This window comes from Ranitomeya variabilis, chromosome 3, assembly GCF_051348905.1.
Source record: "Ranitomeya variabilis isolate aRanVar5 chromosome 3, aRanVar5.hap1, whole genome shotgun sequence".
Classification (NCBI taxonomy): Eukaryota; Metazoa; Chordata; class Amphibia; order Anura; family Dendrobatidae; genus Ranitomeya; species Ranitomeya variabilis.
In genome coordinates, this window is record NC_135234.1 from 74,712,127 (window position 1) to 74,729,085 (window position 16,959).

A 16,959-nucleotide genomic window follows, 5' to 3' on the forward strand; every position below is an offset into this window, starting at 1 on the left:
AACCGCCGGCGTCGGGTTGGTCCTCGGCTTTGTGTTGGGGACTTGGTGTGGTTGTCTTCTCGTTTTGTCCCTATGAGGGTTTCTTCTCCCAAGTTTAAGCCTCGGTTCATCGGCCCGTACAAGATATTGGAGATTCTTAACCCTGTGTCCTTCCGTTTGGACCTCCCTGCATCTTTTTCTATTCATAATGTTTTTCATCGGTCATTATTGCGCAGGTATGAGGTACCGGTTGTGCCTTCCGTTGAGCCTCCTGCTCCGGTGTTGGTTGAGGGCGAGTTGGAGTACGTTGTGGAAAAAATCTTGGACTCCCGTGTTTCCAGACGGAAACTCCAGTATCTGGTCAAATGGAAGGGATACGGTCAGGAGGATAATTCTTGGGTGACTGCCTCTGATGTTCATGCCTCCGATCTGGTCCGTGCCTTTCATAGGGCTCATCCTGATCGCCCTGGTGGTTCTGGTGAGGGTTCGGTGCCCCCTCCTTGAGGGGGGGGGGTACTGTTGTGAAATTGGATTTTGGGCTCCCCCTGTGGCCACTGGTGGAATTGAACTGGTGTGCATCATCCTCTCTGTTCACCTGTTTCCATCAGGATGTGGGAGTCGCTATTTAACCTTGCTCCTCTGTCACTTCCATGCCGGTCAACATTGTAATCAGAAGCCTTTCTGTGCATGTTCCTGCTGCTAGACAACTCCCAGCTAAGTTGGACTTTAGTCCTTGTTTGTTTTTGCATTTTGTTCCAGTTCACAGCTGTAGTTTCGTTTCTGTGTCTGGAAAGCTCTTGTGATCTGAAATTGCCACTCTGATGTTATGAGTTAATACTAGAGTCTTAAAGTAATTTCAGGATGGTGTTTTGATAGGGTTTTCAGCTGACCATGAAAGTGTCCTTTCTGTCTTCCTGCTATCTAGTAAGCGGACCTCAATTTTGCTAAACCTATTTTCATACTACGTTTGTCATTTCATCTAAAATCACCGCCAATATTTGTGGGGGCCTCTGTCTGTCTTTCGGGGAAATTTCTCTAGAGGTGAGCCAGGACTATATTTTCCTCTGCCAGGATTAGTTAGTCCTCCGGCCGGCGCTGGGCGTCTAGGGATAAAACGCAGGCTACGCTACCCGGCTACTGTTAGTTGTGCGGCAGGTTTAGTTCATGGTCAGTTTAGTTTCCATCCTTCCAAGAGCTAGTTCTTATGTTTGCTGGGCTATGTTCTCTTGCCATTGAGAACCATAACAGACGAGATATCGGAAACCATACCCTCCTTCCCCATCCTATCTCTTCTTCTCTTTCTCTTCTCTTTCTGTTCACTTTCTATTTCTCTTCTACTAATCATAAAGTTGGTTTAAACTACATTAAGGTTTTGTATAATGAAACAATTTGGATACCCTTACTTCAGCATTATATTCAACTCTAGTTCACAGAACGGGACTCGGAGAATCGGACTCTTAACCCCTTTCTGACATTAGACGTACTATCCCGTCGACATGGGGTGGGCCCGTATGACCACCGACGGGATAGTACGTCATATGTGATCGGCCGCGCTCACGGGGGGAGCGCGGCCGAGTGTCAGCTGACTATCGCAGCTGACATCCGGCACTATGTGCCAGGAGCGGTCACGAACCGCCCCCGGCACATTAACCCCCGGCACACTACGATCAAACACGATCGTAGTGTTCTGGCAGTATAGGGAAGCATCGCGCAGGGAGGGGGCTCCCGGCGTGCTTCCCTGAGACCCCCAGAGTAACGTGATGTGATCGCGTTGCTCCGAGGGTCTCCTACCTCCTCCTCGCTGCAGAAGGCCTGGATCCAAAATGGCCGCGGCATCCGGGTCCTGCAGGGAGGTGGCTTCACTGCGCCTGCTCAGAGCAGGCGCCGGGAAGCCTCCAGGAGCTGTGCACGTCAGATCACCGATCTGACACAGTACACAGCAAAGTGTCAGATCAGCGATCTTACACTATAACATGATGCCCCCCCTGGGGCAATGTTATAGTGTAAAAATAAATATTCACATGTGTAAAAAAAAATTAAAAAAAATCCCCCCCCCCCAAAAAAAAAATATTGTTCCTATAAATACATTTCTTTATCTAAATTAAAAACAAAACAATAAAAGTACACATATTTAGTATCGCCGCGTCCGTAACAACCCGACCTGTAAAACTGTCCCACTAGTTAACCCCTTCAGTGAACACCGTAAAAAAAAACGAGGCAAAAAACAACGCTTCATTATCATACCGCCAAACAAAAAGTGGAATAACACGCGATCAAAAAGACAGATATAAATAAACATGGTACCGCTGAAAACATCATCTTGTCCCGCAAAAAACGAGCCACCATACAGTGTCATCAAAGAAAAAATAAAAAAGTTATAGTCCTCAGAATAAAGCGATGCAAAAATAATTATTTTTTCTATAAAATAGTTTTTATCGTATAAAAGCGCCAAAACATAAAATTTTTTTATATAAATGAGGTATCGCTGTAATCGTACTGACCCGAAGAATAAAACTGCTTTATCCATTTTACCAAATGCGGAACGGTATAAATGCCTCCACTCCAAAAGAAATTCATGAATAGCTGGTTTTTGGTCATTCACAAAAATCAGAATAAAAAGTGATCAAAAAATGTCACGTGCCTGAAAATGTTACCAATAAAAACGTCAACTCGTCCCGCAAAAAACAAGACCTCACATGACTCTGTGGACCAAAATATGGAAAAATTATAGCTCTCAAAATATGGTAAAAAATATTTTTTGCAATAAAAAGCGTCTTTCAGTGTGTGACGGCTGCCAATCATAAAAATCCGCTAAAAAACCCGCTATAAAAGTAAATCAAACCCCCCCTTCATCACCCCCTTAGTTAGCGAAAAATTAAAAAAATGTATTTATTTCCATTTTCCCATTAGGGCTAGGGTTAGGGCTAGGGCAAGGGTTAGGGTTACGGCAAGGGTTAGGGTTGGGGCTAGGGTTAAGGCTACAGTTAGGGATGGGGCTAAAGTTAGGGTTAGGGTTGGGGCTAAAGTTAGGGTTAGGATAACATTTACGGTTGGGAATATGGTTGGGATTAGGGTTAGGGTGTATCAGGGTTAGGGGTGTGGTTAGGGTTACCGTTGGGATTAGAGTTAGGGATGTGTTTGGATTAGGGTTTCAGTTATAATTGGGGGGTTTCCACTGTTTAGGCACATCAGGGGCTCTCCAAACGCGACATGGCGTCGATCTCAATTCCAGCCAATTCTGCGTTGAAAAAGTAAAACAGTGCTCCTTCCCTTCCGAGCTCTCCCGTGCGCCCAAACAGGGGTTTACCCCAACATATGGGATATCAGCATACTCAGGACACATTGGACAACAACTTCTGGGGGTCCAATTTCTCCTGTTACCCTTGGGAAAATACAAAACTGGGGACTAAAAAATAATTTTTGTGTAAAAAAAAAGTTTTTTTATTTTCACGGCTCTGCGCTATAAACTGTAGTGAAACACTTGGGGGTTCAAAGTTCTCACAACACATCTAGATAAGTTCCTTGGGGGGGGTCTAGTTTCCAATATGGGGTCACTTGTGAGGGGTTTCTACTGTTTCGGTACATTAGGGGCTCTTCAAATGCAATGTGACGCCTGCAGACCAATTCATCTAAGTCTGCATTCCAAATGACGCTCCTTCCCTTCCGAGCTCTGCCATGCGCTCAAACGGTGGTTCCCCCCACATATGAGGTATCAGCGTACTCTGGACAAACTGGACAACAACTTTTGGGGTCTAATTTCAACTGTTACCCTTGAAAAAATACAAAACTGGGGGCTAAAAAATAATTGTGGAAAAAAAAGTTTTTTTATTTTCACTGCTCTGCATTATAAACTGTAGTGAAACACTTGGGGGTTCAAAGTTCTCACAACACATCTAGATAAGTTCCTTGGGGGTCTAGTTTCCAATATGGGGTCACTTGTGGGGGTTTATACTGTTTAGGTACATTAGGGGCTCTGCAAACGCAATGTGACGCCTGCAGACCAATCCATCTAAGTCTGCATTCCAAATGACGCTCCTTCCCTTCCGAGCTCTGCCATGCACTCAAACGGTGGTTCCCCCCACATATGGGCTATCAGCGTACTCAGGACAAATTGGACAACAACTTTTGAGGTCCAATTTCTTCTCTTACCCTTGCGAAAATAAAAAATTGGGGGCGAAAAGATCATTTTTATGAAAAAATATGATTTTTTATTTTTACGGCTCAGCATTATAAACTGTAGTGAAACACTTGGGGGTTCAAAGCTCTCACAACACATCTAGATGAGTTCCTTAGGGGGTCTACGTTCCAGAATGGTGTCACTTGTGGGGGGTTTCAATGTTTAAGCACATCAGGGGCTCTCCAAACGCAACATGGCGTCCCATCTCAATTCCTGTCAATTTTGCATTGAAAAGTCAAATGGCGCTCCTTCCCTTCCGAGTTCTCCCATGCGCCCAAACAGTGGTTTACCCCCACATATGGGGTATCAGCGTACTCAGGACAAATTTTACAACAACTTTTGAGGTCCAATTACTTCTCTTACCCTTGGGAAAATAAAAAATTGGGGGCGAAAAGATCATTTTTGTGAAAAAATATGATTTTTTATTTTTACGGCTCTGCATTATAAACTTCAGTGAATCACTTAATGGGTCAAACTGCTCACCACACATCTAGATAAGTTCCTTAGGGGGTGTACCGTATATACTTGAGTATAAGCCGAGATTTTCAGCCCACTTTTTTGGGCTGAAAGTGACCCTCTCGGCTTATACTCGAGTCAGTGTCGGCGGTGGGGTCGGCGGGTGAGGGGGAGCGGCGGCTGTCACATACTCACCTGCTCCTGGCGCAGTCCCTGCATGTCCAATGGTCTCCGGGCACCTCTTGCTGTGTTCAGCGGTCACGTGGCACCGCTCATTACAGTAATGAATAGGCATGCATATTCATTACTGTAATGAGCGATACGTGACCGCTGAACATAGGAAGACGCTGCCGGCTCTGGGAGACCATCTGACAGTGAGACAATGCCAGGGACTGCGCCGGGAGCAGGTGAGTATATCAGGGGAGGTGAGCAGTGCGCGATAGTCACCTGTCCCCCGTTCCACCGCTGCACGCTGCTCTGTCTTCCATCCTCTGGCTGTGACTGTTCAGGTCAGAGGGCGCGATGACGCAATTAGTGTGTGCGCCGCCCTCTGCCTGAACAGTCAGTGCAGAGGATGGAAGACAGAGCAGTGCGCAGTGATGGAACGTGGAAGGTGACTATCGCAAGTGCCGGGGGCCTGAGCGAAGAGAGGTGAGTATGTCATTTTTTTTTTTATCGCAGCACCAGCAAATGGGGCAAATGTGTGGAGCATCTTATGGGGCATATATGAGGAGCATCTTATGGGGCATATATGAGGAGCATCTTATGGGGCATGAGGAGCATCTTATGGGGCATATATGAGGAGCATCTTATGGGGCATATATGAGGAGCATCTTATGGGGCATATATGAGGAGCATCTTATGGGGCATATATGAGGAGCATCTTATGGGGCATAATGTGTGGAGTATCTCATGGGGCCCCTAATGTGTGGAGCATCTCATGGGGCCACAATGTATGGAGCATCTCATGGGTCCATAATGTGTGGAGCATCTTATGGGGCCATCAACCTTTATGCAGCATTGTATGGGGCAAATGTTTCTATGGAGCATCTTATGGGGCCATTATTAACCTTTGTGCAGCATTATATGGGGTATATTTTAATATCGAGCATCTTATGGGGCCCATTATGAACTGTATGGAGCATTATATGGGGCTCCTGATTCAATATGGATATTCAAAAACACTTAAACTACTGATGTCTCAATTAATTTTACTTTTATTGGTATCTATTTTTATTTTGGACATTTACCGGTAGCTGCTGCATTTCCCACCCTAGGCTTATACTCGAGTCAATAAGTTTTCCCAGTTTTTTGTGGCAAAATTAGGGGGGTCGGCTTATACTCGGGTCGGCTTATACTCGAGTATATACGGTACTTTCCAAAATGGTGTCACTTGTGGGGGGTTTCAATGTTTAGGCACATCAGTGGCTCTCCAAACGCAACATGGCGTGCCATCTCAATTCCTGTCAATTTTGCATTGAAAAGTCAAATGGCGCTCCTTCCCTTCCGAGCTCTGCCATGCGCCCAAACAGTGGTTTACCCCCACATATGGGATATCAGCGTACTCAGGACAAATTGTACAACAACTTTTGGGGTCCATTTTCTCCTGTTACCCTTGGTAAAATAAAACAAATTGGAGCTGAAGTAAATTTTTTGTGAAAAAAAGTTAAATGTTCATTTTTATTTAAACATTCCAAAAATTCCTGTGAAACACCTTAAGGGTTAATAAACTTCTTGAATGTGGTTTTGAGCACCTTGAGGGGTGCAGTTTTTAGAATGGTGTCACACTTGGTTATTTTCTATCATCTAGACCCCTCAAAATTACGTCAAATGAGATGTGGTCCCTAAAAAAAAATGGTGTTGTAAAAATGAGAAATTGCTGGTCAAATTGTAACCCTTATAACTCCCTAACAAAAAAAATGTTGGTTCCAAAATTGTGCTGATGTAAAGTAGACATGTGGGAAATGTTACTTATTAAGTATTTTGTGTGACATATCTCTGTGATTTAATTGCATAAAAATTCAAAGTTGGAAAATTGCGAAATTTTCAAAATTTTCGCCAAATTTCCGTTTTTTTCACAAATAAACGCAGGTAATATCAAAGAAATTTTACCACTATCATGAATTACAATATGTCACGAGAAAACAATGTCAGAATCACCGGGATCCGTTGAATCGTTCCAGAGTTATAACCTCATAAAGGGACAGTGGTCAGAATTGTAAAAATTGGCCTGGTCATTAAAGGGCCACTGTCACCCCCCTCCAGCCGTTATAAACTAAAAGAGCCACCTTGTGCAGCAGTAATGCTGCAGTCTAACAAGGTGGCTCTTTTAGTTTTTGATTCAGTTATTTCCTCAATAAAGCGTTTTAAAATTTGTACAAAATAACCTGTCCTTAGACCTGGAGGCGGTCCGAAGCTTCCTCGGTGAATCTCCCAACGGCCGTCACTCTTCTCTTCTGGGGATGTGGTCGCCGCCCCCTTCGCGCTGTTTCTTCTTAAATCCGGCGCCTGCGCTGTGCGTGCCTGCCTGTGACAGGCGCAGTCTTCATTGTCCGTCATAGGTCAGATGCAGGGTGCCTGACTGCGCCTGTGCGGGCAGTGCGGCCACCCTGTTGCTGAATCCCCGCCCCGCACTGTGTTATTCATTATGCACAGTGCAGGGCTGGGGTTCCTGGGCATGCGCACTGCGCTGTTCAGACGCTCCCCCGGTCCCCTGCCTTCCAGCGTTGCCGTAATATACAGGTTTCCTTGCCAGCGTTTGGAATGAAGCAGCCGCAAATAACAACGCTGGAAGGCGGGGGAGCTGGGGGAGCGTCTGAGCTGGGGGAGCGTCTGAACAGCGCAGTGCGCATGCCCAGGAACCCCAGCCCCGCACTGTGCATAATGAATAACACAGTGCAGGGCGGGGATTCAGCAACAGGGTGGCCGCACTGCCCGCACAGGCGCAGTCAGGCACCCTGCATCTGACCTATGACGGACAATGAAGACTGCGCCTGTCACAGGCAGGCACGCACAGCGCAGGCGCCGGATTTAAGAAGAAACAGCGCGAAGGGGGCGGCGACCACATCCCCAGAAGAGAAGAGTGACGGCTGTTGGGAGACTCACCGAGGAAGCTTCGGACCGCCTCCAGGTCTAAGGACAGGTTATTTTGTACAAATTTTAAAACGCTTTATTGAGGGAATAACTGAATCAAAAACTAAAAGAGCCACCTTGTTAGACTGCAGCATTACTGCTGCACAAGGTGGCTCTTTTAGTTTATAACGGCTGGAGGGGGTGACAGTGGCCCTTTAACGTGCAAACCACCCTTGGGGGTAAAGGGGTTAATAACCATGAATCCTATTGCCAATAGTAATAGATCATTTCATAGTTAACGGGTAGAACGTTCATGAGTTCGTGTTCTAGAACTTACTTACTGATCTCCGATTCTCTTTTGAAAAGTTATTAGAATAGCTTCTTTATACTAAAGGAGACAAAGAAGCCACTACACAGGCTTATATTGAAAACTTTATTATATTTTTCCCTGAATTACGGTGCTTGGAAGTGCCAAACGTTACTTTGATTTGTACCTGTTTGTTATTATTCTAATTTGAAATGTATCTTTATATGCAACTTCATTTAATAAACCTGATTTACACAAAGAATAATGTAGAATGTATTGGGGAAGGTGGAGGAGACATTAAAGGCATAGAGGTTTAGCAAAATCAAATGGAATAGCAGGAATTTTTTTTAAGACGTTCGGAGTTACAAAGATATTGACTATGTTAAGCTTTTTTATATTTTGTCAGATATTTATGTTTCACTACTTCCATGCTCTTCACCTTCTTTTTTACTTCTCCCACACTTTCTCCTTCATCATCCTCAGCAGCAGCATCTTTTTCATCAACTTCTTCTTCACCTTATTCATCTTCTTCTTCACCTTCTTCCTATTCTTTTTTTGTACATTCTTCATATTCTTCTTATTCAACTATTATTCTTCATATTCTACTTCTTCTTCATATTCTTATTTGTGACAGGCATTCCTGTAGTTGTGACAGGCATTCCTGTAGTTGTTATCTATAAAAGTTTGAAGATTACACCTTCCGTTCTGCCTGTCACAAAAGATTTACAACAGGATTTGTCGCGTTCAGTTTGGCCTGCAGCAGTACGTATTTTCCAGGGGCACCATGAGGAGGAACGGACTCACCCCCGTACACTGCTTAGTCTTCTTCTGCTTATAATTTAGATAATATCTTTTGCTCTGATTTTTAGTCTTATGCTTAATGTTCTTTTGTTTTTTTGTTCTTCTGCTTCTTGGTCTTCTGTCTCTTGTTCTTGTGTATCTTGGTGGTTGTCTTCTTGTTCTTTGTCATCTTCTTCAGGGTCATCTTCTTGGTCTTCTTTGGGGTGGTCTTCAGGGTCGTCGTCTTCTTCGGGGTGGTCTTCAGGGTCATCTACAGGGTTGTCGTCTTCGGGGACGTTGTCTTCTTCGGGGAGGTCTTCAGGGAGGTTGTCTTCAGGGTCGTCGTCAGGGAGATACAGAGTGAAAACCAAAAACCATTTCAAAAACCTTGAACTTGGAAATGTAGCAGAAGGTACAGGAAGGCTGAGGAACTGCCGAGAACCAGCTGACTGTACTGGAACCCGGATGGGTAGCAGAAGGTACAAGAGCCAATGGAACTACCGAGGACCAGCTGATGGTACTGGAACCCGGTTACTAAGCAAGAGGTACCTGTGCCAGAAAGCACTACCAAGGACCAACAGACGTTGGTGGAACTCGGATACCGAGAGGGAGGCACCTAAGCCAAAGGCTCTGCCTGGAACCAGCTGATGTTACTGGAACTCAGGGGGACATATTCAAGATTGACTTCCAAAGAACCAGCTAATGGTACTGGAACTCAGATAGGCAGCAGAAGGTACACATGAAAAAAAAGTTGCAAGGCCGCGAGCCGGCCGGAGTTACCGAAACCCACAGTCCTACAGGGGGTGCTTGTCCTATTGGCACTATGGAACCAGCCTTCATTGCCAGATCCCGCAGCCCACATAGGAAGCACCTAAACTGCAGGCACCATAGAGTCGGCTACCCCGTCTGCAACCCGACAGGACAACGTATTGGAGGCAGAGTGACGTTGACACTACCCGGAAACAGCTGGCATGCTGGAACCAGGCTGGGCAGGAGGGAGTGCCAAAGACACTTTTGAGCAGCAACTGGCGGTGTTGGAGCCCAGGGTAAGTACTAGAAACAGAGTGTAGCCAGAGGCCTAATTGGAGCAAGTTTAAAATCTGTAGTAGTGTGAATTTGGACAGAGCAGGAGAGATTGCTGGACACACAGCAGGGGATCAGCTGACGTTACTGAACCCCAATAACACTGGAGCATGTGTTGACTGTGCAGACGGCACTTCTGAGCAGCAACTGGCGGTGTTGGAGCCCAGGGATTACAGCTCAGGTGGTAGAAACATGAACACAGCAGGAGACCTGTATACTGTTGCCAACCAATTATTTAATCTGGAAGAGGACTGGTAAATTCCTGCGAGATCCAGGCCTTGTTCATTTTCAGAAAAGTAAGCCGGTCAACGTTATCGGAGGATAGTCGCATGCGACGGTCTGTTAGTAGACCACCTGCGGCACTAAAGACGCGTTCCGATAATACACTAGCAGCAGGGAAGCCAACACCTTCAATGCATACTGGCTAAGCTCTGGCCATGTATCCAGCTTAGAGACCCAAAACTTGAAGGGGGAAGAGCCATCTGGGAGAACACTGAGAGGAAACAACACATACCAAGTGATAAAGCCTTCCTAATACCCTGTCTGATGACAAATGCACACTTAGCAGGATGCAGCAGGCCTCCACTGATAAAGGCTAGGTGCGGCACGAGTGCAACCTACTTGATAAAAACAACCACCCCTATCCTCCAAACATTGCAGGGGTTGGCTGCCTAGTAGAAAAAATGCACATTGATATGACTCACATAGGACGCCAGTCACACTGATAGGTGTGGTGCACAGTGTCTGGTATGCAACCTATTAATGACGCCCCTTGTATTAACAGGCGGGCTGCCCAGCACTATAATATGCAGCACACGGTGACAGACGCCCCCCCAAAAAAAAAAAACCTAACCAACATAAAAAGGCCTGGCCACATCCTGCAAAAAAGGATATGATATAGTGCAAAAAAACTCAGAAAAAACACATACCAAGTGATAAAGCCTTCCTAATACCCTGTCTGATGACAAATGTGCATTTTTTCTACTAGGCAGCCAACCCCTGCAATGTTTGGAGGATAGGGGTGGTTGTTTTTATCAAGTAGGTTGCACTCGTGCCGCACCTAGCCTTTATCAGTGGAGGCCTGCTGCATCCTGCTAAGTGTGCATTTGTCATCAGACAGGGTATTAGGAAGGCTTTATCACTTGGTATGTGTTTTTTCTGAGTTTTTTTCTATGTTAGCTGTTTTATGATATTAGTGGTAGGACCCGCATTATTATGGGGACCCTTGACGTTGGGTTGCGGGCTTACGTTGTTTTGGCCAAAATAATAAACCAATACCTCATATAGTGTATGTGTTTATCATATGCATACATTTTTTTGCACTATATCATATCCTTTTTTGCAGGATGTGGCCAGGCCTTTTTATGTTGGTTAGGTTTTTTTTTGGGGGGGCGTCTGTCACCGTGTGCTGCATATTATAGTGCTGGGCAGCCCGCCTGTTAATACAAGGGGCGTCATTAATAGGTTGCATACCAGACACTGTGCACCACACCTATCAGTGTGACTGGCGTCCTATGTGAGTCATATCAATGTGCATTTTTTCTACTAGGCAGCCAACCCCTGCAATGTTTGGAGGATAGGGGTGGTTGTTTTTATCAAGTAGGTTGCACTCGTGCCGCACCTAGCCTTTATCAGTGGAGGCCTGCTGCATCCTGCTAAGTGTGCATTTGTCATCAGACAGGGTATTAGGAAGGCTTTATCACTTGGTATGTGTTTTTTCTGAGTTTTTTTCTATGTTAGCTGTTTTAGAACACTGAGAGGGCAAGACATGTAGTCTGTCACCATCTGACGGAAACGTTGCCTCCTGCTGACTCGAGCCGTCTGTGATGGTGTAGATATTTGTGGCAGGGGCACAAAACTTTGCCACATTTGGGCCATACCGGTCTTGCCTTGCGCTGAGGCGCTGCTTCTGCTCCCTCTTTGTGCAGAGCTTCCTCCACTGCCTCGATGCACTGAGCTGCTTTGTAAAGCACTAGCAGCACTGCTCTCGGGTGGAATGGAGAATATGATGGAATGCACCAGTGTGTCTTGGTACTCCCGCATTTTACACTCCCGGTTCAATGGTGTTATGAGGCTTTGGAAGTTGTCCCGGTAGCGAGGATCTAGGCGGGTGTACACCCAATAATCAGCCTTGTTGAGAATGTGGGCGATGCGGCGGTCGTTTCTCAGGCACTGCAGCATGAAATCAACCATGTGCTGCAGACTGCCAACTGGCCAAGAAACGCTGTCTCCTGCTTGAGGCGTAATCTCTGCCTGCTCTGCATCACCCCACCCTTGCTCTACATACTACTAGAGCATTGTGTATCTCTCCTTTGGACAGATGTCTTCCTCCTCCTCATCCTCCTCACAAAGTGTCCCCTGCCTAGGCCTTTGTGAGGAACCACGTTGCGCAGACTGTCCAGAAGCAGATGGCATTTGTGACTCCTCATCCTCCACCTCTTCCAAAACCTCCTCCCTTAGTGCTTGCAGTGTTTTTTCAAGCAGGCAGATAAGGGGGATAGTCATGCTGACTAGTGCATCATCTGCACTCCCCATCCGCGTGGAATCATCGAAGGCACGCAAAACGTGGCAGATGTCCTTCATAGAGGCCCACTCAGTGGGGGTGAAGTGTGAACGGCGCGCAGTGCGACTTGTTTGCGCCTGATGCAGCTGGTACTCCATTACTGCTGGCTGCTGCTCACACAACCTCTCCAACATATGTAATGTTGAATTCCACCTGGTGGGTAGGTCACATATGATGCGATGTTCCAGAATCAGCGCTGCAATGCGCGATCTTGCCATGCTGGAATGGCACAAGTGAGCGCACTCTATGCGGACCTTGTGCAGCAGTGCATCAAGATCCGGATAGTCCCTCAAAAAACTCTGCACGACCAAGTTGAGCACATGTGCCAGACATGGGATGTGAGTGAGGTTGCCTAGGCCCAGAGCTGCCACCAGATTTCGGCCATTGTCACACACTACCATGCCTGGCTGGAGATTCGCTGGCACAAACCACACGTCGCTCTGCTGCTTGATGGCATTCCAGAGCTCCTGCGATGTGTGGCTTCGATTCCCCAAAGAAATTAATTTCAATACGGCCTGTTGAAGTTTGGCCACGGCTGTGCTCATATCGGTCGTAACAGGTAAGCGTTCATGGGTCCATGTGGAGGTAGACTGTGACGGCTCCTGCAGCGCTGATTCAGAGGAACTGGAGTATGAGGAGGAGTCAATGTGTAGAGACTGGATTCCTGCAATCCTTGGAGTTGGCAGAACACGTACAGCGCCACTCTCAAGATCTGTACCCGGCTCCACAACATTTACCCAATGGGCAGTGAGGGAAAGGTATCGTCCCTGTCCATGGTTACTGGTCCACGCATCAGTGGTCAGGTGGACCTTGCTACTGACGGCGTTTAGTAGCGCATGTTTAATTTTTCCCTCCACATGCTTTTGCAGGGCAGGGACGGCTTGCCTGCTGAAATAAAAGCAGCTGGGCACGCTGTATGGTGGGACTGCCAGTGCCATCAAGTTATGGAAGGTGTCAGTCTCCACCAGCCTGAATGAGAGCATTTCAAGGGACAGTAGTTTTGCAATGCCAGCATTCAGAGCCTGTGCTCGGGGGTGGTTTGCCGAGTATGGGTGCCTTTTCTCCCATGCCTGTGCTACCGATGGCTGTAGACTGGCCTGGGAGTGTGAGGATGACAGGGAACGTGGTGCTGTGGGTGGAATGACACTGTGTCTCTGTACAACAGTGCCAGAGGTTCTTCCATGGCGATCCTGTGAGGAAGCCGAACCAGCTGTGTGTGAGCTGGAGAAAGAGGCTACAACACGAGCTGAAGAGGTGGTAGGTGGCGCTGTAGGTTGGCCTAGGTCTTCAGTGTGTCTTTGTAACTCCACCACGTGCTTGGTCCGCACGTTTCCACATATTTGTCGTATTGAGGTTGCTGACACGTTTCCCTCTTTTCACTTTCTGATTACATAGCTTGCATTTGCAAAGCAAAGGTCATCTGCAACTGTGTAAAAAAAGAACCACGCACTGCAAGTCTTGGGAGCGCCCGTTTTGGGTTTTGGAAGATGCATGCTCCTAATGGGTGCCGAAGTGGAGGCTACAGGCAACCAAGTCAGCCCCCTCCCTCTTCCTCCTTTTTGGGCTGTTCGGGGAATCTCTTCCTCAGATCAGCTCCCACCATCTTCCTGTACCTCACGCCATGATGGGTCAAGGACCTCATCATCTACACTACCCTCTTCAAACAACTGCTTCTCCTGGGTAGTCTCGACAGCACAGTACTCACCAGAAAGTGGCACCTGAGTCTCCTCATCAGATGCATACTGAGGTGTGCTGACCCACTAGCCCACCCATCTCTTCAGATTCAGAGAGACAAAGCTGTTGCGCATCACTGCATACTACCTCTTCTTCAAATTCTAGAATGCTGCTTGGCTGGCCCCCTCTTTCCAAGCCAAGAGATTCAGAGAACAGAAGTAGAGATGGCTCCTGTCCAGGGCTCTCTGACTGCCTGGGCAATTTGGCAGGTGGTGAAGAGACAGATGGCTGCTCTTCAGTGCTCTGGACCTGAGAGGATCTGGAACTAATTGAAGTCGATGCGTTAGCTGCCATCCATCCGACAACGGCTTCACTTTGTTCCTCCCGCAGCAGTGGGGTACGGCGAGCTCCTACAAAGCTGCGCATAAAGGACTGTTCCCTGGTAAAACTGGGGGATGCCGAGTCACTGGTGCCCGCAGCAGGCACAGAATCCCCACGTCCTCTCCCTGCAGAAACTCCATGCCCACGACCACGTGCCTTAGGGAGCCTTCTTCATCTTGGTAGACTGATAAAGATAGGCAGAAAAGTACTAAGGGCTTAGTGTGCTTATTCCTGAACAGCTGCTAACAGGTATAAGAAACACTAAATTTATAAAGTGTGGACTAGACTTTAATACGAGCTAATGTGGCCTACACAACTGTAAAGTGGAGTGTTTGGTGAACTTTATTAACTTTTTTTTTTCACACAAAGACACTGGATGTGCCCAAAGATGTAAAACCGATAGTATCACAAACTTTTTGTAGCTATTACAATGCAGGAAGGTAACCTACAATGCAATAGATGAGGCTCCAAAAAATAGGCTAATACTAATCTGGCTGGGGCTGCAGGGCAGGAGGCTGCAGAAAGGCTCCTCTATCTACTCCTATATAGTTTTTTGCAAGCAATCTAGCTGGATACGGATGGAACCACAGTAATAGGAGAAATCAGGAAAAATGAGCAGCACTAATGCAAAAAAGGACAATGTATGAGGCAGTGACGCACGCTGAGCGGACTACAACTGGAGGTGGCTGCAGAGCACACTACAGCGTCAGCTACACTCACACACAGAGACCTCACAGACAGCCGTGAACAGTGCTGTAAGGCAAAAGAAAGCTACAGCGGTTGATAAAGTAGCCTGGGTAAAGCACAGTAAAGCAAATCGCTAGCTCAAACTGTAACTCAAAACAGCAGCGTCCTGTCCCTAACTGAATTCACAGCAGAGTGAACCCAAAATGACGGCGGCGGCTTTCATAGTGCATCATGACATCATTTCAGCAGCCAATCACAGCCATGCCATTAGTTAACATGCCTAGCATGCATAACAGGATGTGCCCACACTTCTTAGGATCCTCATTGGCTGAATAAAATCAAACTGGCTCATTGCATTATGGGAACTTCCGATTCCGGTATTCGATATTCTAAAAGTATCGGAACTCATTATCGGAACTCCGATACCACGAATATTTCAGTATCGGAATGCTCAACACTAGTTATTAGCCATAGTCTCAAAACAGAGAAAGTATAATTGAACCTTTTGAAAACTTTTATCCAATGAGTGAAGGTGCTGAAATCCACACCAATCTCTACAAAGAAGGGGAAGAAACACTCAGCTGAGCACTGCTCTCCTCCAAGATGGAATCTGAGCCACAGACTTTCCATTGAGCCTATCTTCAATTTTGAAAGATCAGAATTTCTATTTCTTCATTTTAGTAAATGTTGGTTCCTTAGCACCCCATATATGCCCTATTTTTCAAGTCTGATCATATTATTCACTTTTACAACATATTCCTGTAACGTAGGCAAATAACTCAGCATTCAGAAGGCAGCAATGAGCTTAACCGTCGGTTACAGCCTCCGACTTGTTCCAATTTTCATAGGACCTTTATCACACTGAGGGCTCAAGAGACAAAACACAAATTGGTTCAGCTCACACTGAGCAATTTCCTAACAGAGTGAAGAACTCTTTCCAATGGTCTCCTACCACCTACCATTTCCAAAGCATATGCATCAGCAGGGCAATCTCTAATCCTCATCTTGGACAGATGGATTATGTATAAAATAGAGCAGGAGTCTTCTATTCAGAAACAGTTGTAACTCCCGAGGCTCAGATTATGGGCTCAATATAAGCAATTCAGTTGGAACAAACAGATATTTGTGAAAGATGTACACAAGCAGATATTAATATAAATCAGAACTAACCCTTTCATGTCCCCTAGGACTATGCAATAAATATCAAATAAAACATTAACCAAAAAAGACTGCAGATAAAGCCTCCTTCTATGAGATAAAATAATAACATAATTTACCTGGTTTGCAAAGTTCTGAAATTGCAATGCCGAACAAAGGGAAAATCAGAACTAGAGATTTTCCCAGCATCCTAGAAGAATGTAAATCCCTCCGGAAAAAGACTCGCTGGCCACTGAAAATCTGTCTTAAAAACTTTGCCTGGAAAAAAGGCTTAATTATTAATCTCTTCTCCTGCAGCCAAATGATCTGTAAAGCTCGTGGTTTTTCTTGCCATTTGTCATTTGAAATTAGACACTAATTATACAAATTATTTGCGTTGCTTACCATTGCTCGATACACCAAGATTAGCCAACAATCATTAATAAATTAAAAATATTACACCATCAGTAGTGATAGCGCTGTAAATGGACGACAAAGAGGGGGCACCACATGTTCAGACATTAAAACAGATATTTACTCACTTGTCAGGTAACTAAACCCAGATGTTGCAGACCTTCTTTTCCAAAAAGGATGATGGTGTTTCATCTTAATCAATTGTGGATACAAATCTCCTTTTTTACATGTACATGTAACACATAAACC

General features: G+C 45.9%; 1 protein-coding gene across 1 annotated transcript in view; it reads right to left on the reverse strand.

Moving 5' to 3' along the window:
• CLTRN (collectrin, amino acid transport regulator) overlaps window positions 1-16,524 on the reverse strand; it is a 115,495-nt gene extending 98,971 nt beyond the window's left edge. Inside the window, exon 1 of the mRNA XM_077299414.1 lies at window positions 16,437-16,524. Within this exon, the coding sequence (XP_077155529.1) occupies window positions 16,437-16,506 (70 nt within the window). The 5' untranslated portion in view covers window positions 16,507-16,524. The remainder of the gene's footprint in view (window positions 1-16,436) is intronic.
• Between the last annotated feature and the right edge of the window lie 435 nt (window positions 16,525-16,959).